This window comes from Dunckerocampus dactyliophorus, chromosome 9 (genome assembly GCF_027744805.1).
Source record: "Dunckerocampus dactyliophorus isolate RoL2022-P2 chromosome 9, RoL_Ddac_1.1, whole genome shotgun sequence".
Taxonomy (NCBI): Eukaryota; Metazoa; Chordata; class Actinopteri; order Syngnathiformes; family Syngnathidae; genus Dunckerocampus; species Dunckerocampus dactyliophorus.
Genome location: NC_072827.1, coordinates 5,792,952 through 5,818,040, shown reverse-complemented (window position 1 = coordinate 5,818,040; position 25,089 = coordinate 5,792,952). Strand labels below are relative to the sequence as shown.

The following is a 25,089-nucleotide window of genomic DNA, read 5'->3' as shown; positions in this document are numbered from 1 at the left end:
AAATGTAATTTGAATGATCAATCTAGGAGGTTGGACTCACAAGAAATGATTAATGGTGACTCGCGTGATTTACAGTTCCTCCGACCGTGAGTCTTCGGCTTCGTAGCTGTAGCGTCTTTTTCCGCTGAAGCCCTCGATGCAGGAGTCTTTTTCTGAGTGAAGAACACAGCTATGGGTAGTTGTTGGCGCTCTTATTTTTTCTGGGCCAGAATATTCTTGCAAACAGACATGCCTCCTTCAATTATATTTGAGAACTGTCATGAAGGTCCCATTCTTGTGCAGCTCGCTGAAGTTCATTGGCCATTCTCACCATAGTTGCCATAGTGTTAGTCCATCCTCCTCGTCTTCATCAACACTTGTGTCCGCATCCTCGCTTGGTGGCTTCACCAGTCAGCGGTTGTGAGTGGGCATCAATCAGGGCATTCATATCATTAAAGCATTCGTGTCATACCTTCGACATTCAAGCTCTGTCGGGGAGAAACAAACACACAACACTAAAGTGCAACGAGCAGTGTGGCTCACTGCTAGAGGACGAACAATTATGCAAATTAGGCAGTCCCTACAGTCCCTTAGCCAATCGGGACGCAGAACACAATGCGTGTCCTTCCTTAGCCAATCAGGACGCAGAAAACAATGCTGAACGCTGTAAAAAAAACATACATGCTACACTGTAAAAAATTGCACACACACACACACACACACACACAAACTGTAACAGCGAGGCCGCATAAATGATTCCATAAAAGTCAACCGCGTTGTCGAGAGGGAACACTGTATATTTATATTATTACATGTATATTATTTTTTAAAAAGAGAAGAGCGTGATTGTATCTAAGATTCACTTCATTTAGGAAAACCTATATTGTCATGAACGCTATCAGAATTCTTCGTTGGCATGATTAGCATGTACATTCACTAGCGTTTACATTTAGAAACCAGATAAAAAGTCATATTTTCTTGAATCAAGTGGAATCATTTGACACATTTACACAGATTTTATGACTAGATTTAATTGAATAAATCTCGGTATGCTCTATGAAATTTGCTGTGCAGCCTTCACATTGGTCCCAAATCAGCAAATCTTTAAGAAATGGTTGCTTAAAATGGGACTTTTTACTTTCTTGAAATGTAGTTTTTGTATTTTCTGTGTGTGAGTCCATTCTTACATTTAGAAGGTTCAGAAACCAGATGTATTCTTGATTTAACACAAATACATATTCATCTGTTGTTGAAGAATAATCCAAATAAAGTTTTTAGCTTGTTATTAGAAAAAAATAACTCATTTCTGGCAAAACAAAATCTATCATAAGAATTGGCTAGCTATACTTTCTTTTTCTCAAGTGAAAATTGCTAGACAAGATATTTTTTCTTCTTAGGAAAAAATAAAAAAAAATGGTTGATTAAAATGGTCTTTTTTTCCTTTCTTGAAATTCAGTTTTTGCAGCGTACTTACTGAAACTGACAGACGGACTGCAAGATAGGCTAGAAAGACGACTGACTGCAAGCGGTCCAGGTCTACAACCCTTAAGGCAAAGAAAGTGACATATTCACTTATCACACTGCACAACAAGAAGCACCTTGATATCAACCCAACCTACCACAACCACGTCAGCTCATACAGTCCGATAATAACAATAGTAGCATTTATATGTGTGTGCCATGTTGGCTTTAGAAACTGGATGGATAACCATCTTCAAAATGATCATTTACACAATGAAAAGAGAACTTCACATGTTCCTGCAGCCATGTGACCATCTGTGACATCAAATAAAGCATGGGATCATTAAAAACTGCTACGAACAGCAAATTAATCATGGTCTCCTATAGAGACGCTTTTATCATGTTTTTATGATCTTGTTCTTCATTTGTGAATTGTCAACGTTGCATCATTGGCCATTATTAGTTTTTTTTAAAAGGCTTTGGAAAGCCATATATTTCAAGGCAAGTATGTGTGTATGATTCGGAGCGGCGTTAAGATGCATGCAAACAGGAAAAAATGATTTTTAGCGCTTGAGTAGGAAAGCAGCGCGTTAGCATCCCACTGATAAAATAGCTAGTTAGCTACGTCAGCAAGCGCTGATGTGAGTCGAGAAAAGTTGTAGGAGACTTGTAGATTTGTATACAGATGCGCCAAAGTGTTACTCCACTTGGATTGACTTTGTGTGGACTTATTTCAGGAGCAAAATGAGAACGAAAGGGTTGAAAAACGTAGTCGCACGTATGCTCCCTTTTTATTTCTTCACATCTTCGTACAGTCTATTTCCAGGCGCATACGCGAGTGAAATGCTGGCACTGTACAGCCGCTTCTTCACGTGAGCCACCAGCCGTTCCCGCATGGTCTGTTTTTCCTTCTTGTTCAGGCTGGATGGGTGGAGGAATCACGTGACGAGGCACGCTGTACCTCATCTTAAAGGGGAATGAACATAGCATACCAGCACACACGGTCAAAACAGGCAAAAAAGGACTTTTATCTTCTTTTTGATTAAAACACCAAATTTACCGACATGGGCAAAATGACGTCGGTTATCGTGGTAAATTTCGGTAACGGTAAATCTTTGGTTTATTGCCTTGCGCAGGCGCAGGTTCACGGCCGAGACAGGAGATCTTGGGCTCCAAAAGGTTGGTGACCACCGATTTACAGTATTTTTCCCACCCGCAATAAAACAGCAATTATGGCGCTTTACCAGAAAGAAAAAAAAATCCATCAAGTGTTTTTAAAGAGGTATTATCACTGAATGGATACAATGTGTTTTATGGCAACAAAGTGTCCAAATGAAGTGTCAATCTCCTGTTCTTCTGGTTGCTGATCACATCTGAAAGACAAACATGAGAAAATGCAGGCTTACTCATCCTGGCATTCTTCACACAATCATCTTTAAAATGTACATGTCCACAGGGCCGAGACACTGCAGGTTTTCTTTCCAGCCCGTCACTAAAGCAGGTGATTTTAATGATCAACACCTTCAGTTTGAGGGAAGGAGCTCACCAATTAAATCACCTGCTGAAGAAACTGGTTGGAGAGAAAACCTGCAGGGTCTCGGCCCTCCAGGGCACGAGTTTGACACGACTCTGAGCAGGATATGCGGCAGAAAATGGATGAAAACCTGTTGCTGATTTTCAATTTGTGCTTTCTTTTTTTGAGTTTTCTTGTTCAATTGTGCCGTGGGCCATTAAAAAAACAACAGCTGCAGGACGCAAATAGTTTCGGGGGCGCACTTTGGACACCGCAAGGTGAATTTTCTTCACACAATCATGATAATCAAGAAGACAGAGAAGGTGTGGGGGATCTTACCTGCAAGGTGAGGGGGTGGAGGAGCCGCTACCTGGGGCCATGGGGGTGTGGATGCTGGCTGGGGTGTGCTGTGGAGGCTTCACCTCTACAATGTGGACGACTCAGAGTGTTTGAAAGGATTTAGCACACATTGCTGACATCCGGCTTGGGGGCGCCGGCGTGGACGTCTTCAGAAAAGATTTGCTTCTGCTGCGGGGTTGCTAATATTTCAGAACGGAAAAAATGCGGCAGAGGAGGTGACCAGAAGCCAGTGGTGAGTCTTAGCGGATGAGGAGCGGGTCGGCCACACATCCGCGGGACTGAGAGAGAAAGCAAGGCGACATATGGAGGCGGTGGCGTTAGGTGCACAGTGCGTCAATACCTGCAGGGGTGAGGACCAGCGCCTGGAGGAGGTCCGACAGGGACACGATCCCTCTCACCACATCCTCAGTGTCCACCAACACCAGACGGTGCACCTGGACAAGCCACCACACATTCATGCGCTGTTACTATTGAACTTTGGCACGGCAGCCACTAGCTCATGTTTTGTTGTGGTAAAATTCATTCAGGCCCATCTAGTACGCTGCCTAAAAAGGCAGCCGTAGTGTAGGTGCACGTCCTGAAGTGATCTACACATAATGAACATCATCACGACTATGACCCACTGAGGCCCTGCCTAAACGGGTGGTCTGTGCCGTGTAGTCGCCACCTACGACCTGAAGAGATACTGTATCATGCAGGCCGTGTCCAAATGTTTTCCAGCGAGGGCTACATAGTGAAAAATGATCAGCTTTGTGATCAAGGTGAAAAAGCCCATGATTAGTGCCAACTTCACCCTTTGCTCTTTTTCTCCACACTTTTGCTCTCGCTGGCATTGGAATTTTTTTCACAATGAATCTTTGTAAATTCCCTTCTCGTAAAGTTCACATAATATTCTCATGATATTATAACATTCCCCACCTCATTTTCCACAAATTGCAACTGTATAATATTATGGCTTAAAAAAACATAATTTTTGTTTAAAATGTAAACTTTTTCTACAAAAATGACATTGTTTGTCCTCGTAATGTTATGAGTTTATTCCTGTCAGATTGCAACGTTTTGCCTCCTTAGAATACAACTTTTTTCTTGTAATATTCTGACTATATTCTCATAAAATTGCAGTTATTTTTTACTTTTTTGAACATTTCTGCTGCTGTTTTTTTTTCCCCCAACCATTTCAACTTTCTTTTTGTACATTTCTGTCTCGGAATTATGGCTTTACTCCCACAATATTTGACTTTATTCTCATAACACCGCAACTTTTTCCCCCATGTAATTTTCCACAGATTCCAACTTTACTGTGTTTTGTTACTTTCATAATATTACGACTTAAAAAAAACCATATTTTTTGTTTACTATTTCAGCTCTTTGCTACTAAAATGACATCATTTTCCATCATATTACTATTATTATTATTATTCCTGTAAAACTGCAACTTTATACTCCTTATTCTCGTAATATTTTTACTTAAAATTACCTAAAATTACAGTGGTGTATTCCTCTTCTGCTGTTTTTTCCCCCAACTATTTCAACTTTCTTCTTGTAAATGTTCTTCTCGTTATGACTTTATTCCCATAATATTTTACTTTATTCTCATAATATTATAACTAGCGATGTCAGATATTGGCTTTTTTGCCGATAACCGATATGCCAATATTGTCTAACACTCAATTTCCAATTTCTCGTGGAATTAACACCGCCGCCACGAGTGAATGCCTTTCAAGCAGCTCCGTTTGTTTATTCATGACATTTTCATGTGCCGTGTTCCATGAGAGCAACCGTCCGGCATCGGCATGATTCCCCATCTGCCCATTGATATCGAGGCGGCAGCGCCGAGGCGAAGATGAAAGTCAAACAGCCAGCAAGGAAGTGGAGTCTCAAGCCTTCGGTACCTTCTACTAACATGGAAAATGTGAATCCACTACCGAGCAAGATCCACGAGCTGGTGAGAACGTCAAGGCCTTCAAATTTGCATTTCACCGAATGGCTAAGAGCTAGCATCCCAGAGGCTAACGTGAGGAGCTAGCCGCTAGCCAGGAACACGAGGCTGTGGAAAGCGTAAAGGAGGTGGGCGGCACTGTATGTCAACAAGCTGTGGTGGCGTCCTAGCCATGGGAACATTAAAATGTCCGTCTCTACAACATTTTTTTAATATCCGTTTTATCGGGAAAAAATCCTATAGCGATGTTTGCCAATATCACATTTTTATGCAATATCGGGCCGAGATTATCGGTGGGCCGATATTATCGGACATCCCTAATTAGAACGTTTTTTTCCCCCGACATAATTTTCGACAAATGACAAAAAATTACAACACTGTTTTGTGTTTTGTCATAGTATAATGACTTAAGAAGCATATTTTTTGGGATATTTCAGCTCTATGCTCCTAAAATTACATTATTTTTCCTCATAATATAAGTTTATCCCTGGAAAATTCTAACTTTTTTCTCTTAATACTGTATTTTGACTTTGTTCTCGTAAAATTACAGCTGTTTCCTTACATTTTAATGTCGTAATTATTCCATCTAGGGGTGCATCTACTGTAGGGCATATGTCGACTGATACATGTCTTAAAACCCTGATCACCTCCACCCCCTACTATTGCAGTATCCAGCCTGGAGCGTTTTTCCTTTTTGAAATATTGCGTGCTGATTTTGGCGCATTCTTTTGGAATCACCCTGTATTATGAGGTAATTGTTTTAAAGGAGGACTTTTTCGCGTTGGGGATACAACTTTTTTCTCTTTAATATTTTGACCTTGCGGATGCGGATGTTTTGATTGTGACTTGTTTTATTTTGTTAAATTCGAATGTGCCGCTGGCCCCACTTTGGACACCCCTGGCATAATGAATGCCACAATTTGGCATCCGTTACCAGCAAGAAGAGGGGAAGTTACTTCAGGCCCAACTAATCTGCTGCTTAAACGGGCAGGTTATAATGTGTTTACGATGTCTTGAAGCAACAGTTGCACAACGGGCATCATCCCTACTTAGCTGCAGCCAGCAGAAGGCAAAGGTGATTCAGGCCTTCTGGTTTGTTGTGTGAAGCTGAAAGAAAAAGAACGCTTCCAACCTCAGCCCTAGCGATGCGGTCGATGATGGCCTCTAAGGTTTCATGGGGGTAACATTTGAGCACGCCCTCCATCCAGCAGGCTCGGGAGGAGATGGCCTCCCTCATGGTCATGTTCAAGTTGTTGTAGTTCTTCTGGGCTGCCAGGTTCTTCAACGCAAACACAGAATGAGCCACTTCCACCTCGTCATCTACGCTACCGCTGGAGGACTTGGACACTTACAATGACGTCAAATCTGGAGTACAGCGCCACCACTTTACCTGAGAAAGAGGTGGAGAGGGAAGAATTTAAACGAGGTTGCAGACAACCACGATGCGTCCCAGCTGACTGTGGAGAAGATGGTGAATCACACGTTGCACCACCTTGCTCGTTGACCACAGGCAGAGCAGACACTCGACGCTCCACGAAGACGCTCAGAGCGTCGTAGACCGACGCCGATTCTTGCACCGTTGCGATCTCTTTGAAGGTACCGATGGCCAGCTCACAGATCTGCTTCTGCAGGAACCACGGCTTGGGAATCATGGACCCCTGAAGGAGGCGAGGAGATATGAAATTCTACCAGCTTGTGAAAATTCTCATTCATCCGGGTCACTGTCTTCTCAGGGCACTGAATCGATCACAACTGGACCATTTGGGTTGCCCAAGAAAGCTTTCGGCCTCTCATCCCGGCAGGCTTCATCACTTCATGCTCAAAGACTAGATAGGACAGCTGTTGTCCAAGCTCTAGACGAGAGCTGACATGTCTAGCCTAGAATGGATAGAACGTTTTCACTACTTGTGAAACGACAGTCGTTAAGACGGAGCAGAGGGTCTGTAAATCGCTTTCAACTCCTGTTACAGTTGTTTGGGTGGAACCCCACCCACCCACCCACTCCATTGCATCGTAACGACTCCTGTTTTGCGCTACAAATGAGTGAAACCGTTCCTGTTTGGCCGTGTCTCTCCCGTTACAGCAGGGGTGTAAAAAGAAATGTAAAGAAAAGAAATGTAAAAAAAACTAAAAACAGCTGTAATTTTATGATAATAACATCAAAATATTAAACTCGTAATCGTATGTGGAAAAATGTCATTGAAATATTACAGAAAAATACTTTTTAAAAAAGTTGTAATATTATGGGAGAAACAAAACAAAATAAAGTTGTCATTGTTGGAAAATGAGGTTGGAAAAAGTTAGAATATTATGGTAATAAAGTCATATTAGAAAAGAAAATGTACAAATATTTAAGAAGAAAGTGAAATATTTGGAAAATTTAACAGCAAAAATGGGAAAACAAAGTGAAGTTGATGCTAATAATATGCATTGCACCGATATGACAAAGCTGCGATGCGTTTTTTTTCTTGAAATATTTTCTTGAAAGTGGTGTGAAGGAGTGTTTTCCCCCTTCCTGATTTCTTATTCCTTTGTCACCGTTAGGTTTGTCACACTTAAATGTTTCAGATCAGCAAACACATGTCAATATTAGTCAATGACAACACACCTCAACACTTTATGAACTTTTTTAATGAAACTTTTTATGATTAAGAGAGAAAAAAAATCCAAGCCTACATGTCCCTGTGTGAAAAAGTGATTGCCCCCTAAAGCTAATAAGTGGTTGGGCCCCCCTTAGCAGCAACAACTGCAATCAAGTGTTTGTGATAACTTGCAATGAGTCTCTTACAGCGCTGGGGAGGAATTTTGCAGAATTGCTGTCATTCAGCCACATTGGAGGCTTTTCCAGCATGAAGCGCCTCAATAGGATTCAGGTCAGGACTTGCTGCTGCTCCAAAGTCTTCAGCCATTCAGAGGTGGACTTACAGTATGTTTTAACAGGGGGCAATCACTTTTTCGCACTGGGCCATGTAGGCTTGGATTTTTTCCTCCCTTAATAATGAAAAGTTTCATTTAAAAACTGCATTTTGTGTTCAGTTGTGTTGGCATTGACTAAGACGTACATTTGTTTGATGATCTGAAACATTTAAGTGTGACAAACATGCAGGAAAATGAGAAATCAGTCAGGGGGTAAACACAGTTTCATCCCACTTGTTAGCATGTTGCTTCATTCACGTGTTGCTTCACAAAATATCAAAGTGGCAAAGTTGAATCCTTTGATTTTTCACTTTCTGGCCCTTGCTGGAAAAGGTTTGGACACCCCTGCTTTAGAGGAGAAATATTTTGGATGCTGCGCCATCCCCTCAGACTAGGGCTGTCCTATCTAGTCGTTGCACATGAGGTGATGAAGCCTGCCAGGATAAGAGGCCAAACACCTTCTAAGACAACCTAAACAGTCCAGCTGTCGTCCATTCGATGCCCTGGGAAACCCCACATGAGTGCTGAAGAACATCATGATGGTGTTTGCTTACAAATATGTGGAGGAACTTGAGGATGCGTTTGTGCGTCAGGATGTGGAGGACGTTTCCCGACGCCGGGTCGATGACAGGCAGTCGGTGTATTTTGTTCTTCAACAGCGAGTAAATGGCATCAAAGAGACTGCAGGGATGAAAGCATGCCACTGAAAGCCACGTCTAATAACTTGATTTGTAACGTCAAGTCCAGCAAAAGGGGCCTCCTGACCTGGCCTGAGGGGCGATGCTGATGAGGCTGTTGGTGGAGTACTGAAGATAGATCTCTGACATCCAAAAGGAGAAACAATCCAACGTGAAACTTGAAGCAATATTTCTACACTTGTGTCATGTGGATACATGCCTCGCCACGTCTCTATCTTGTGTTCCTCCAGCTCGTAGATCTGAACCTGCAGTGGACACAAACAAGTCTTCTTCAACATTCTACCGCCGCCTGTGTTTTCCTTCCACAACAACGACAAAAAAAAGGCGACTCACCAGTGGAGACTTGTAATAACGATGAAGAATGTTGATGAAGTCAGTAATGGTCAGCATACCTGCACACAAACACATTGATACAAACCTATTCTGTCAATAATGAACTCATTAGGAGACTATTTAGGACACCATTTATCTCGTTAATGAGGGAAATAATCAACATGAAAAATGTTTATACATTTATTTTCTTTTTACTGTTGTTTGGTTTATTATTGCAAAAAAAGTATATACATCATAAAAATGTCAAGGTTGTTTGCAATGAGAAAAAAATTGTTTAGGAAAAATGCCTCATTAAGGGAAAAATCAATATTATGAGAAGAACATCATAAAATTAAGTGCTAATTTTAAGCATCAATAATATTCTAAAAAAGTAAATATTAATATATAACAATGCACATACAATATTATATACATAGGTGACTAATAGTGTAAGAATAGCATTATTTTTTCTTTTTTAGTAGCATTTGTAAAATAAGAACTCATTCATAATTCTGAGAAAAGTCCTAATATCTCGAAAAAGAAAAAGTACCAAAATTGAGGAAAAGAATATATTACAAAAAATGTATACATAAAAATGTATTTAAAAAAAAAACAGAATTATTTCAGAATAAAGTTGTAGTGAAACGTATCGTACAAAAATAAGCAAGCCCCAAAAATTCCGAAACAAAAATACATTTATAATAAAAATATTAATTAATTACACTTGGGGGAAAAAAGCTGAGATTTTCTGAAAACTTACAATATTACAATATATATAAATATATTTATTTAATATTCCAATCAATATTACAAAATAAAGTTGAACTATTATGAGAAAACAAAGATATATTCCAATAATAATGCCATAATGAGAAAAAAGTATTATCACGGAAAGAAAGAGGACTGTTCCGGAAAGAAAGAGGACTGTTCCGGAGAGCAAATTTCTTGGGTTTGTTTGTGTCTTTATTAACATACTGTCCATATTTACAGCTCTCCAGAGGGAGACAGCAGTTGCTCATTTCAGACTCTTAAATTTGAACATGAATTCATGAACTTCCGCGTACGTTTAGTTAGTCACAGGACAGCCAATTCTCGGAAACCTGAACCCTAGCAGGAGGCCACACCAAGAGAACAGAAGTAGAATGCATGGCTGTGAGGCGTGCCATGTGCAAGCTACACGTGGAGCACAGTGCCGCTTGATGGACCAGAATGGCAGATCTTTCCAGAGTGTCCGTGTTATGTGAGGATGCAACAGATACAACAAGAGGGGAGCTGAGCTCTCGTTGTCAGCCGATAATGGAGAGGCAGACAGAAAGAGAGGAGGAAAGTGCGTCTCACCAACAAAACACTTGCGCTTGCTGTCCCACAGCGGTGCTGCTCTCACGCCGTTAGCCACCAGGGCAAAGAAAGCCTTCTTTACCTGCACGGGAACACACAAAACCAACATCCAATATTTGCAAATGTCTTTGTGGTGCCTTGGCTTGCTCGGCAAAACAGGAGCGGTCCTATCTAGTCAGACTAGATGTCAGCAGATGAGATCTGTCCTGTCTTGTCTTTAAGCATGACCTGATGAAGCCTGCTCTGATGAGAGGCCAAACAAACGTCTTCTCAGACAGCATGAACAGATAGGACAGCTCAGCTCAGACTAGAGCTGTCCTATCTACTGTAGTCTTTGAGCATGAACTGATGAAGCCTGCTCTGATGAGAGGCCAAACGTCTTGGAAGAAAACCTGAACAGGTGGGACAACTGAGCTCAGACTAGAACTGTCCTACCTAGTCCTTGAGCAGGTAGTGGTGAAGCCTGCTCATACTGTATGAGAGGCCAAACGTCTGTATGTGTTCCAGTTTGAGCAGGAACTGATCAAACTTTCTCAGATGAGAGGCCAAACGTCTAAGATAACCTGAATATATAGGACAGCTCATCTGAGCTCAACCTAGAGCTGTCCTATCTAGTCAGACGAGAGCTGTCCTACCTAGTCTCTGAGCATTAAGTGATGAAGCCTGCTCAAATAAGAGGCCAAATGTCTTCCAAGACAACATGAACAGATAGGACAGCTCAGCTTAGACTATTGTTCTATCTGGTCGTTGAGCATCAACTGATGACGCCTACTCAGATGAGAGACACCGTGAACAGATAGGACAGCTCAGTTCAGACTAAGCTGTCCTACCTAGTCTTATAGCGTATGATGAAGGCTGCTCAGATGAGAGGCCAAACGACAATCTGAACAGCTCAGCTCAGCCTAGCGCTGTCCTATCTAGTCACACTAGATCTGTCCTATCAAGTCTTGAAGCATGAACTGATGAAGGCTGCTCAGATAAGGGGCCAAACGTCTAAGACAACCAGTCTTAGTCCAAAAGAGTTTAGTTGCCATCGATTCAATGGTCTGAGAATTCAATGACCTGGATGCATGAGAATATTCACTGGCATCAGGCGTCCTGAAATACGCATGACGGCATGAATAACCAAGATGGTTCAGTACCTGCAGTCTCGTGTCAAAGATGACCAGCTTGGAGCTGGTGGGAATGGCGTCATAGCAGCTGTGACGCTTCATGAAGTTCATGTAAATGAAGGCGTCTCGCTCCGGGCCTGCAGGGGGGGCGTCGATATCCATTGCTAGGAATCACAGGAGAGAACACACAGATGACGATGCGTGTTTGACAACAGCGTGAAATCTTCATTACCTCCAGTCGCCGTGAAGACATTGTCCCTCTCGTTCTCGTCCAGCTCCATCTCAAATAACGCCACCTGGGAGGGGGGGCAAGCACATTGGGCCCAACCATTAGAAACAACATAATGCATACTAAATTCACAAAAACTACAATGCACCAATCACACAATGAGCGGGTAGGATACCCTACGAGCATTTGTGAGTTAAATGTTTTTAAATGTTCTCAACGTATGAAAATAAGGACACGATCCCGGAAGAAAAGGGAAAATAGGGAAATTCCCACCACCTCTGCATATACCGTAGCACCGACAGCTTCCTCCAATGCAAACCACAATAATGTGCTTTTTGTTTTTAATCGTTCGATTCTCTCTTGGGCATTTCTGTGTGGAGTTTGCATGTTCTCCCCGTGCGTGTGTGGGTTTTCTCCGGGTACTCCGGTTTCCTCCCACATTCCAAAAACATGCATGTTAGATTAATTGGAGACTCTAAATTGTCCATAGGTATGAATGTGAGTGTGAATGGTTGTTTGTCTATATGTGCCCTGCCATTGGCTGGCGATCAGTCCAGGGTGTTCCCCGCCTCTCGCCCGAAGTCAGCTGGGATAGGCTCCAGCATCCCGCGAGCCTATTTGCATAGAAAATAGATGGATGGATGGATGCAATAAAAATGGTGTAAATAATTGCCAAAATGTGCGTACGGACAAAAACATTCAGACCTAAAAACAAAAGTGGTTCATAGATTCCACCTTGAGGAGAAGTGTGTACACAACTCCGCCTCAAGTTACGCCCTTTCTGCGCCATTTCACCATAGAAGGCTAAGTGACTCATGAACGTGGCGTCCATATTTAAAGAGCCTTGATTGCACTGGAATCACGGCAGGTGGGCAGATGAGGAGGATGAAAAAGTGGGCTTGCACGGAAATGGAAGTGGAAATACTGGAAAAGGTATCATATTTGGAAGACACAGCAGTTGCAGAACGAAACAAAATTGCACGACAGCACATCCGCTGCCTCCTGTGTGAATGGACCACAGCCAACAGAGGCAAAAGCACACATTTCCATTTTCAGTGAGCATGTTTGTATATTTTTCCTAATTGATAGCACATTTTAGATGAATATAAGCTTACCAAAATCTCTTTCATTTGAAGGTGGATGCAAATACTCACAACGGGCATATTTTAAAATGATTTAACTTACTGATGACATCAACACCATCAAACCGTTACGTACATTATTATTATTTTATCACAACAAAAGAAAACAACATTAGTGGAAAAGGAAAGAGGACGTTTATGCACACGGCCCTGACACTGTCCACGCAAATAAAGGTACATAAATGTTGCTACTGATGACATACTTGACATACTGGATGCAACAAAAAAACTCTTATTTTTTGACAAATTGTCCAAAAAAAAGCACTGAGGATATATTAGCTCCGTGTCTTGTAAACGTAATCACTAGAATTATTTGACCACCTGATGTTTGTTATAATTAATAGTGATCAAACACACAGTATTATTATGATTATAAAACAAAATGATGAAATATTCAAGCGCTGCATTGCGGTTTTCATATATCTTTTAGCACTGACATTCAGTCGGCTTTCTGGGATTTTAGCCGTGTGGTAGCGCTCTCCTCTCCCGTTGCAAGGGTGCTCTGTTAGAATCCCGGAGCGGACGGATTACATCTACGGCACCTTATTGCCACGTCTCCAAAAAGTGCGTACGCCAGCTATCAAGGGTGCGTAGCAGTACGCACATTCTCATATCAAGTTGTGTTTTTATAGGTACGTACCATATTTGGCATGGAAAACGGCATATGCAACTTTTCGGCCCTGTTTTTGTTTGGTGTGTACTCGAGCTTCATAGGTGAGGCCCCTGGTCAGTTTAGGAAAAGATGGCAATTGGTGTGTCCAAACACACACCTGTCACCATGAACTTTGACACCCTGAACGGGTTCGTCTTTCCGTGATGAAAAGCTGAACTGGCTCTCTTAAATGCCAATCCGCACCTTCCTCCATTTAACCCAGGTGGTCCACATGAGAAACACAGACACTCAGCAGTGTTTATTATCAATGTGGGAACATTCTCCTGAGATCTCGACTCCTCTGCAACGACAGACTGATTCTGCCTTGATGACTCTTGCAAGGATTGATTAAGAACACTAAAGGAGCGGATCCAGTTAAACCCTCACCTCCCCCTCCTTTGAGCCTCAACAACTTCTTCTACTTTGGGCTTGTCCCATTACACCGGCTCACGTGATTCCACCTTGCCCCGTCTTCTGCATTTTCGTTTGTCAGTCCGACCACTTTGACCACATCTCTCTAACCACGTCCTGTTTGGTATTTCCCCTCTTCTCATCCTACCAATATCGCCCCAATCCCACCTTCTCACATGGACAAACCATATCAGGTTCTCAGATCTGCTCCTTTGCATTACCGTCCACCCTCGTCAATCCCAACAAACATCTTCAAGTCTGCCCCCTTTGAGTTGGTCAGAACTTCCGCCCCCAGAACATTCATCAGGGTTGATCTTACAAACGCCTTGTAAATCTTATGCCGATACTCTGACACTCTCGACCCTAACACTTGCTTCTTCACCTCTATTCCACACCCTTCATTGCTCTGGTCGCTTGATCCTAAGTGCTAACTAAAAGTCCTGTGCTTTCCGTTTCAGGTAGCTGTCTATGCATACCTCAACAACTACCAAGGACAGGGGTGTCTTACCTCCGCAAGGGGCTCCATGTTTGGATGGTGTAGCTGGTCCGCAACTGTGCGAGCACCTCAGAGCACGAGACTACCTTGACCAGTGGGCCGCTGGACACATCTGGAAGGTCGGTGGGTCCCCGAGTTGGACCAGATGCAGTGGAGAAGGAGAAGAAAAGAAATGTGTTGCGATTCAACCAACCAAGCCCCAACAGCCTGGGAAAGGTTGAGAGGTCTAAATCTGGACTGAGTGGTTGGGAGGCCTGTGGCCCTATTCACTCCAAAAGGGGAGGAGGTGAGAACAGGGAAAGGGGAGGGGGCGAGGGTGGAAGCTAAAAACAGGCCGGGAATGAACACATTAGGACCGCTTACACAATCTTACACGGACACATCAGAAGCTTGCTAAACGCTTGACAAGTCTTCAAGGGATTGGATTGCACTGAAGGACTTTTCCAGCTGCTTTAAGTACAAGAAACCACTTGCTTTAGGCTAGCATTTTCATGTCAGTAATATACAAAGTAACGCCGGGTATACTTCAGAGTAGTTTGTATATAGTTTGTGTATTAGTATAAGTGTTGTAAATCATTCTGTCTGGGGATTTTCTTAACAATGTATGTACATGCTCTCTTGTTGATCAAACATTCACTGTGACGTTTTGTTTATTCAGAGAGTGTTGTGAAGTGGACTGAGGAAAAGCAGTTGAGTTGACGTAAGTGCCCCCCTGCACCTGGGGTGTGAGATAAGACCATGGTTGACCCCCGTGCATGGGCTTGGGTAGCAAATGGGCCATATAAAGATCAGGAGGCACATTAAACCAGTTTTCTCTGAAAACTCGAACTCACTACATCCATTGCTGTGGTACCGCCCACCTATGACAATAAAAGACGCGCAAAGAGAGTGTCCCAGCAGAGAGCGTTGCAGTGTGGCACGGACGCTCTCTCCTCGAGCGAGAAAATCTCAAATCTTGTTTTCTGTGTCATTTTGTTAGTTCTTTGGTTGTTGGGGGCAAGTTCCCCTGACACTCGTCGACAGTGGAGAATGGTGGTGGCAGTGTGCTTGAGTGCAGCCGGTTTCAGGGAGCTGCGGTTCATTTTTTTGTAACAAATGAATTCCAAAACGTACTGTGACATTACAAAGAGCTGTTCCCTTGCTGGTGGTGCCGATGTCACGGTCTGGGGCTGCACGAGTGCTGCCAGCACCGGGGAGCTGTATTTCATTTCCAACACATACTGTAACATTCTGAAGATCTGTTCCCTTGGTGGGGGTGGCAATGTCATGACCTGGGGCTGCGTGAGTGCTGCCGCGGCAGATGTCAGTTTGGTACAGAAAGTTCAAACACACCTCCCAGATGACAAGTGTCTTGCTGAGGAAAATGATGGTGATGGAGTAAGTCTCCTCCACACCTGAGCCAAGTGCAAGGTGTGTAGCAAGACTGACAAACGCCATAGTGTTGCTCCCTTGCCGGCCGTGGTGGTATGCGGGGGGTGCGTGGGCGCGGTTCCCGCTGTTCTGGTGGCGGTCGGATCTGCCTCGGGGCGTGTGGCTGATCCGTGGTGTTTGGCGGTTTGGGGTGGCGCTGTATCTCCGGTGGGGCTCCGGTGTTGGGGGGCGCTAGGGGTATCGCCTCTGGGGGGTTGGGTGGTCCGGAATGGGCATCCTGGCGGGCTGGGTAGGGCCTGTGGTATGTCCTGCGGCTCGCCCGGGCCTGGGCTGTGGTGGGTGGCCGGTTGGTCATGTGTCCTTGGTCCCCCCCTGCTCGGTTTGGGCAGTGTTGGGGTATGGGGCCCCCGTTCTTCCTGTTCCACTGGACCCCTTGCGGGGTTCCTTTGCCCCTGCCGTACCACTGACCTGTTGCTCCCCAATTTTAATCGCACAGTAGACACTTAGGATTTGGGGGGGCTGGTCAGGTGAGGGGCCCTCCGATTTTAATTGCTGGGGCCGGGCCCCGCTGGGGGGGTTGTGCTCTGCCGGGCGCTTGGGCGTTTGTCGCTGCTGCTCTTTGTGCTCTGCTGGGCCGCTGTCTGTGTCCTCGCCTCCCCCGGTCTGTCTGCGGGCTTGTCGGGGTGGGGCTCCAGTGCGCTGTCGGCTCTGGTGGCATGTGGCTGGTCTGGCTTCTGGTGGGGTCTGTCGGCTGGTCTGCTGCTGGTCTCGCCTTCTCGGCTCTGGTGCTTGGCCTCCCTGTGGCTTGAGGTGCGGTGCTCCCGCGGGTGTCAGTTGGCGCTGTGTGGTGGTTCGCCTGGCTGCTCGCCCGTTTGTCCGCCCGCTTGCTCATTTTCCCGCTTTCCTCGTCGCCGACTCCTCTGTCTGCCTTGCTGGCGGCGTCCTACCGTTGGGAGGGTGTGGACTGGTGTCTTCCTGCTCCCCGGCGTTCTGCGCTCTCCGCGCCTGGGTTCTGGATTGTATGTCTGGGACCCCAGGTTCCCCGGCTCCGCTGCTCCTTGGGTTACCAACGGGGGATAGGGCGAGGCTTCCGGGTGTCGGGCAGTCGACCACTGTGTGCGCGTAGGAGTGTGTATGTGCGTGTGCTTTTGTTTATTTTTTTTTTTGGGGGGGGGGGGGGGGGGGGGGGTTGGCGCTTCCGGCGTGGGCGGGCTTCTTTCCGGTTGTGGGGGCGTCTCTGGGCCTGCCGGTGTGTGGCCCCCGGTACTCTGCCTTTGTGGGGTGTGATCTCTCGCTGGTCTCAGGGGTTGGCTGTCCTCCGGCCTGCCGGCGCCCTGTCTTTGGCTGGGATTACCTCTCTGCGGCCCCTTGCTGGTCTTCTCAGGGGTGAGGGCTCTCTAGGATGGCTCTTGGGGCCCTGATCTTTGTGCTGCCTGCCCGTGGGCCTGGTGGCCTTCTGGCGGCGGGGGCTCGGCCTGGCTATTTGGGGCGGGGCTCTCTGGGAGGTGGATTGATTGATTGATTGATTGATGTTTAACGACACTATCAACACTAAGTGTCATGTAAGTGTCTGGACCTTAATATGTGAAGTTATTAATGACAAAACCTGTTTCTCGGGGGTGGAATTTATCAATTTAATTAGGGAGTAGAGCTTGTAAGATAGAAACTGTGACCTACTTTACCGGGCAAAATTCCCTACTCTTTTCGAACAGAAGTACGGTAGGTTCTTTATTGTTCAAATGGTGTGGCTTTTCTTTATACGGGATGGCGGCTTAAAGTCTCCTCTGCAAGACTAGATACTGAATAAAATGGCCTGCCAAGGGGCCTGTTTCCATTATCTAAAACCTAATAAAAAGATTTATTTCTTTAAGAAACTCTATGATGCATGATCGCGGAACTTCGCTGAACAAGGTTTTCAGATCAGGTACATTATAAAAATTGACACGGATGTGAGCAAACTCAATGCATTCAAGAAGGATATGTTTAACTGAGAGTGTACTATTACATGATATACAACGGGGAGGATTTTCTGCTGCAAGTAAATAGGAGTGTGATAAGCAAGAATGACCAATTCGGATACGAGTTAGCACAGCGTCTTCCCGTCGCTTAGCTAACGGGATTGTAGTACGTGGTTCAATTATAGGCTGATGTTGGTAGAGTTTGTTACCGGGATTTAAATCCCATGACGTTTTCCACTTTATTTTTATGTATTCATTAATCTTTGGTTTTAAGTCTGTATAGGGTATCTTCATTTCTGTTACAGCCATATTAAGTGCCTCTTTTGCTAACATATCAGCTTTTTCATTCCCTTTGATACCTATGTGGCTCGGTATCCAAACAAACGGACGAGATCGGGCGTTCTCAGGGTAGTATGGCCGTAAGCCCTCTGGGAGGTGGAGGGCGGCCCCTTTACTTTCATGCATTCTCAGTGACAATTACACGCCCACACATTCCTGCACCTTTATATATATGAAGTCTTCCCCACATACAGAGATACCTGTACACACAGCAACGGTGATATCAGCAGTATGATTATAGTTTTTTTTTTTACAATGATGTGCATTACAGTAATTATCATTCTGTTCACTATCATAGATAATCATTTCATTTCTACTATTATGTGTGACTGTTTCAATGCAGTATTGTCATTGTGATCACTATCATAGTTCATTTCAAGACTGACAAACCACTGTGAAGAAAATCTTATCAAAGAAAACATGGCGTGCAGGAGGTAAATAGTGCATACAGTACACAGAAGGTAAGATTGGGGGAGGGAAGGGGTGGTCACAGCTGCTTTATTGTATCTTACTATTAATACACGGCCTGCATCTCAGATATTAATAGTTTATGACCACATCCTGTTGCACACTCTACATATCAGTCACTCTTCTTGTGGAAATATAAACATAAATCTATACAAATAAACACTGATTAGTTAGGAGAGGAGCTTTTATTTTCTTTTCAAAGTGTCACCCTGAGCAACATTTTACACGACAACAACCATAGTTGTTGTCTAGTTAGTAACAAAAAAACAAGCTCTTTTCATATTACACTTCAGTTATGTTAGGAACAAATTCACACTTAATTTTTTTTAATTTTTATTTTTTAATCTCTGAACGTCAGTCAACATAGCAATGAGTGTGTGGCATCCAAAGACAGCATTGCAAGTCAACTTCTAAACTCTTCATATAAATAATCTGGATGGGTGGTTTGGTCTTGATTGTGAAACACCAGAGAATGGATTGAGTTTAATAGCAGAGGTAGCCGGAATAGTTCTACTCCTCCAGTCCAAAAGGCACACTGATCCACGCCGTGATGCTACATTAGTGTGCATGAGCACGTTGCGCGACGTGTTGTACATTGCAAAAGCCACCATTAGATGTGTTGTTTTCATCAGTGCTACAATGACCGTACAGACCTAGAATCTCCTTCGGTAGACCTCCTCCGAGGCTGAGCTTGAGTGAAAATAAATAAACAACTGGTCATAGTTGTGTGCATCTGTTACCAGATGCGCCTTCCTGGTACATCGATTGTCAGTGCCATTATGAGTCCGGCGATGCCTCTGCCACCTTTATCTAGATGCTCACCAAAATGTTTCTTCCTCGTCACGCGCTTGATTTTTTTTGCGTGATCCTGTGAATGTGTCCTTGTACTTAAAAGATTTACTGCGTCACCTAAGTGTGACCCAAGTGGACTGCAAGTGTGAAGGGTACCGCTGTCCTGACTCAAGGGCTATATCTTGTGGCCCCCTCCCTGACCATCAAAGTTCAGCATACGTACAGCCCTCACGCCCTGTGGAAGTCAGAGACTTAGCTGTTAGCTGACTTAAAGGAAATGTACGGAGGAGGGGGGTGTCATGAGACAGAACACCAACTCCAATCAGGTAAGTAAACACACATAGGGCAACTACTACTATGGGGAATAATAACGTTAACTCTGAACACGTTCACTTTTTACAAAACAAGTGCTGCAAAGCATGCTGGGATCCCAGAAGCACTCCCAGCATGCCTTACAGCGTTTTTTTGCAAATAGTTGCTCAAAGTACGTTAGAGTGAACTTAGTTGTTTATTGGCACCCACGCTTAGTATGTAGTAGTTGCCTGTGTGTGTGTGTGTGTGTGTTCTCTACCTGTACCTCTACCTGTGATGCTAAGAGCATTATTTCTTTTGTGACACTTGTGTTGAGTAATGACCTCCTGCCATTTCTGCTGTACGGACTCTTCTGTTTAAGCTTCAACGTCCTTTTTGTGTCTCACATTATTATATTTTTATTAGGGCTGTCAAAAATAGCGCGTTAAGGGAAGTAACTAATTTATTTAATTAATTATGTTACAATTGTTAGCATCATTAACGCATAAGCAACATGTGAAGCCACATCTCCCTGTTATGACGGCAGACAAAGCTACAGTAGTGTCACCACAGAGTGTGCTGCTCTTTATTCCGACCTGATTCCAACACCATATACTGTATGTATCTCCACGTCCCTAGTCCACTCGTCCTGGGAACGACACTTCCTCATTGTCACTAGACCAGGGATAGACAAACTGCGGCCCGAAGGCAACATGAGGCCCGCCGAGTGTCTTTTTTTACATAACAACTGTAGTTCGCTACATGACTTGCACTGCCATTGTGGCACGCTCAAGTCACCAAAATGTACAAAAAAAACCCCATCCAAACAACACAACACGTATTCATTGTTGATACTGTTTTTGCAGCTGGACTGCCTGGCATGCCTTGCAGGTATTTGGAAATAACATTTTTAAGTTACGTACTGTTTAGCACTTAGTTGTTGATTTATGTGATGTGTTAATGATGTGATGTGTGCCGTGGATGTGTTTCTGTTTTGTTGCACCGTGAGCAAGTATGTCGTTCTGCTCGATGCCATCTATATATAGACGTCCCCTCCGCTAAATTATTATTGCGGAAGTACAATTTGCTGCATTTAAGTATGCTCGGAAATCCCAGACAATACATCTACACTCAGAATGTGAACTCAACGTAAGTTACGTGGTGTCTTTGAAAGCAACCCTTCTTGGCTCATAAAGTGTGATTCTGCTACCATTAAAGAGACTAGCATTCGGCAAATAGATTTTCAGTCAAGTGTGCTATCTTTTGGCTTCAACTTTCTCGTCATAAAATACAGCAAAAACGGGCACATCTCACGATAGCCGCAAATACTGTAGTGATTAATCATGATTAATTCATTTGAATACTGTGATTAAATTTTCTACATTTTTTCATCATTTGACAGCACAAATTTTTATTTTATTATGGCTGTCATGATTAAAAATGTATTAATCTAAATTAATTCATTTGAAAACTGATTCATTTGATTATATTTTTGACATCATTTGACAGCCCTAATTTTATATTTCATGAGGGTTTTTAATTTAAAAATAATCACATTACTCACCGTTTTCAAACTAATTAACCATGATTACTTAATTTGATTAATTCATTTGAAAATTATGATTAATTTCATTTTTTTCAATCATTTGACAGCCCTAATTTTTTATTTTATTAGGGCTGTCATGATTGAAAATGTATGAATCATGATTATGCATGTTAGATTGTCCTAAATTGTCCATAGGTATGAATGTGAGTGTGAATGGTTGTTTGTCTATATGTGCTCTGCCATTGGCTGGCGACCAGTCCAGGGCGTACCCGCCTGGCGCCCGAAGTCAGCTTGGATAGGTTCCAGCATACCTCCGCGACCCTAATGAGGAAAGGGCATAGAAAATGGATGGATGGATAGTTCATCTGAAAACTGTGATTAATTTGATTAACTTTTTCAATCATTTGACAGCTCAATGACAATTTTTATTTTACTAGGGGCGTCATGATTGAAAATGTATTAATCATGATTACTTCATTTGAAAACTGATTAATTTGATTACATTTTTAATCATTTGACAGCCATGTGAGTATAATTATGAATATTTGACTGTCATGATAAAAACTTTTAAATCAGGTTAATCACAGCTTTCAACTAATCATGATTAATCGGACTGAAATATGCACATTTTTACTGTATTTTATTGAAAAATTTAAAAGACAGGACAGGATTATATATATATATATATATATATATATATATATATATATATATATATATATATATATATATATATCAACTGGTTTCTTTAATAGCAGCAGGATATTTTAATCACACTTCAACCTTGCTATTATGAGCAATAAGGGATTGCGTTCCAAGACACCACATAAAATAAGTTGAATTCACATGTTTTGAGTGTTTTTTCTGGGATTTCCAAGCATACTTGAATGCAGCATGATAAGAATGTCCACTGACTGTTTTACTTTGCTTTCTGTTTATTTAGACCACACATACATGCATAATAAAGAGGTTGTTGTGATGTTGTGAGTGTCCCTGAATGCATCTTGCGGTAGCGACAATGAGGAAGTCCCATTCCGAGGCTACACGGACTACAGACGTGTTTGTGAGTTGGACATACATACATGATATGGTGTTGGAATTGCACTGCTGCTGTGTTCAAGTCAGAATAAAGTCATTAAAGACTGTCAGACACTGTGTAACTCTGTGGGGAGTCACTGTGCCGCCATCTGTCGTCATAACAGAGAGGCGTGACTTGCTTTGATGCATATGCGTTAATGACGCTACAAAATGTAACGCAATTAATTAAATAAATTAGTTACGGCTGTTACCGCGCTATTTTTGACAGCCCTATATGTTATATATGCTGGTACATTTAGGTCCCTGCCAAAGCTCAGGTCTGTGACAGCAGGCGGTGTTGCAACGTGATTCCAGGCTGAATGTTTGAAGCGGCCCAGCCTCACCCAGATGTCCCCGCAGCAGCGGAACGAACCGTCAATGAAGTGAACTTTAGGCGTTATGTGTACCCGAGTCTGGTGTGAGGGCCTGCCCTATGATGCTTTCCACAGAGGACCAGAGACAGTGAAAAGGACCCAGTGTTTGGTCTGTCTGGTTTCGGTCAAGGACGACTTACAAGCGCAAGATCGGGTTCTTCTCCAAAATGAACAAGTCCAAACTGCTCCGTTTTCAACAAGCTTCCCATGGGTATCTGGAGACAGGAATGAATGGCGTTTTCCAGAGGGTGTAGTTCAAGAGGTGGACTGCATTATTAAGTTGGGCCGGGTCCAGGGCGCTGTGCAGGCTGGAAGACCCACGGCGCGACCACCAAAGTACATACATGCGATACTCGCTAGAATAAAACAATGCAGTCCTTTTCAGCGTATGAATGACTCACATTATGGGTCTGACTGTTTTCCCAATTAGAATGCCAATCCTAGGTTTTGATAAATAACTGAAATGTTTAGATGCCATTCTTCTCGAGCTCCAACGGACTGATTCCCTGGAAGCGTTCATTCGGGCAGGGCATGAGCTAAGTAGACCCTGAGCTTAGTGTGTGCGTTTGTGCATGCGTGCGGTGGGTGTGGAGGCCTCACAGGCTGGGCTGAGGACTGGCGCAGGCGCTGCTGCCGACGCTGGACCCGGGACTTGACTGTGAGGCGGGCGGGCTGGGGACAAAGGAGTCCGTGTCGGCGTGATCTGTCTGGTGCTGATGGATGACCACCACCCTGGAAGAACAGCAGCAGGGTCAAGAAGTAGTTACATTTTCATCTCCAATAGCTCCAAGCACACACCTGGGTGCACAACTGGGCCTGGGCGGATTGATGGGTTCTTCTCTGTGCTGCTCAAACTTGGAGATGTAGCTACACTTGGACCACTGGTTGTTGGACACAGACATTATCACGTTGAATATTGCTGATTCAGGGATGCTGGTGTTTTTATTTACCGTATGAGCAGGATCACTGGTACCCAGATGAACTCCTTTCTGACACAAAGTCCTGAGCAGATTGACACCTGCACGAAAACACAACCTCTTATCTCTGCCTGCTTCTTCTTCTCACGTGTCGGACTTTTGCTTCAAATCTTACGGCCTCATGGGACCAGAAACGTCAATGTGGGCACTCGGTTGCTGTCTGTCCCATTGAACCATTCAGTCTAAATATTCACGTCAAACGGTGTCATACGGCGGCAATGTCCATTTTTTTTTTTGGGCCATGGACGGTAGATAGAACGGCATGCCGAATGAAAGAAATAAATCTATTAACTAATCTAATCTATTAACTATTTAACGTTACTTTTACCTTGACAGAAGACGGGATTGTTGACCAATATCAACACGGACACCACCTTCGTGTTTTGCTAGGAGTTATTTTACACGAGAAGACGGCTTATTACCAGTCAAAAATACTCATATTAAACAAATTCCACGTATTTCTTGGCCGAAATAAAGCATTTTTAAGCATTAAAGTGGCTAAATGAAGTCAAACACAAATATAAGTCATTCCAAAGATGTATTGAAAGACATTGTGATGATATGTAGTATTCTACACTGGCCACTCAGAGAGTACTGTGCAGAACAGCAAGTACAAAAAGAAACAACAACTGTTTCAATGCTAATATGCATGAGCGTATATTAAGCCTTATGTTCTCTAACTATGTCTACTATATTGGGTAATAGGAGTGTAAAGGTGACTAAAGGGTAGGGCTGGGCGATATGGACCAAAACTCATATCGAATCGGTTGAATATCAATTTACGATATCTTATTAAAATATAAAAAATCTTGCAGCTGGAAGAAAAAAAAAGTCCGTTCTGTCTTTGAAATAAATATAAAAAAGTAAAATATAATCTTCTATCTTAATCAGGCTGCACTCACAGTGGTCCCTCTGCAGCCGGGTTAGCGCCATTAGGTCTTCCATCTCACATTCCCCATGATGACAGACGGTAAATATGGTTTATACCGTCTTTTTCTGCTGTCTGCGCTTCGCTCCCATTTTGCAGCCTCTCCTACTCCGTATGGGATCTCCGGTCGCTCGGCGTAGCGTAGGGGTGTGTGGCTCAAAGCTAGCGGCTGCAATGGAGCCGTGAATGAATGTGTCTCCCGCAACAAGCAGGAGGCAAGTTACAAACGTAACAAGATGAACATCCATAGCTGCACACTTGCTTAAGGGGTCGCTATGGCACAAAAAATAAAAGTACAAATAAAGCACTATTAAAAACTAAAAACGTAGCGGTAAAATACAGAGCTGTTGTACCTAGCTGTCCCTCGGGCGGCACCATCTTGAAAAATGAGACCTCCGCATCAAATACAG

The 25,089-nt window shown here is 43.5% G+C and overlaps 2 protein-coding genes across 5 annotated transcripts in view; both read right to left on the bottom strand.

Moving 5' to 3' along the window:
• Positions 1-1,964: 1,964 nt before the first annotated feature.
• On the bottom strand, positions 1,965-23,717 carry prkag3b (protein kinase, AMP-activated, gamma 3b non-catalytic subunit). Of its 4 annotated transcripts, XM_054786604.1 has the most exons (15): positions 23,573-23,717; positions 23,375-23,506; positions 11,861-11,924; positions 11,659-11,792; positions 10,517-10,598; positions 9,200-9,258; positions 9,066-9,111; positions 8,934-8,988; positions 8,723-8,849; positions 6,745-6,910; positions 6,605-6,642; positions 6,385-6,531; positions 3,654-3,747; positions 3,293-3,591; positions 1,965-2,813 (listed from the first exon to the last, which is right to left on the bottom strand). In XM_054786604.1, exons 3-14 carry the CDS (start codon positions 11,907-11,909, stop codon positions 3,413-3,415), a joined length of 1,176 nt encoding a protein of 391 aa, XP_054642579.1. In that variant the 5' UTR covers positions 11,910-11,924; positions 23,375-23,506; positions 23,573-23,717; the 3' UTR covers positions 1,965-2,813; positions 3,293-3,412. The 4 variants fall into 4 exon arrangements, with proteins under 4 accessions (XP_054642579.1, XP_054642578.1, XP_054642581.1 ...); XM_054786603.1 differs by lacking the exons at positions 23,375-23,506; positions 23,573-23,717 and adding an exon at positions 14,571-14,670; XM_054786606.1 differs by lacking the exons at positions 23,375-23,506; positions 23,573-23,717 and adding an exon at positions 14,571-14,670 and having other exon boundaries at positions 3,293-3,492.
• ttll4 (tubulin tyrosine ligase-like family, member 4) overlaps positions 14,603-25,089 on the bottom strand; it is a 55,401-nt gene continuing 44,914 nt past the window's right edge. Inside the window, exons 20-23 of the mRNA XM_054786602.1 lie at positions 23,725-23,792; positions 23,573-23,655; positions 23,375-23,506; positions 14,603-14,670 (exon numbers count right to left, since the gene is read on the bottom strand). Of these exons, the coding sequence (XP_054642577.1) occupies positions 14,628-14,670; positions 23,375-23,506; positions 23,573-23,655; positions 23,725-23,792 (326 nt within the window). The 3' untranslated portion in view covers positions 14,603-14,627. The remainder of the gene's footprint in view (positions 14,671-23,374; positions 23,507-23,572; positions 23,656-23,724; positions 23,793-25,089) is intronic.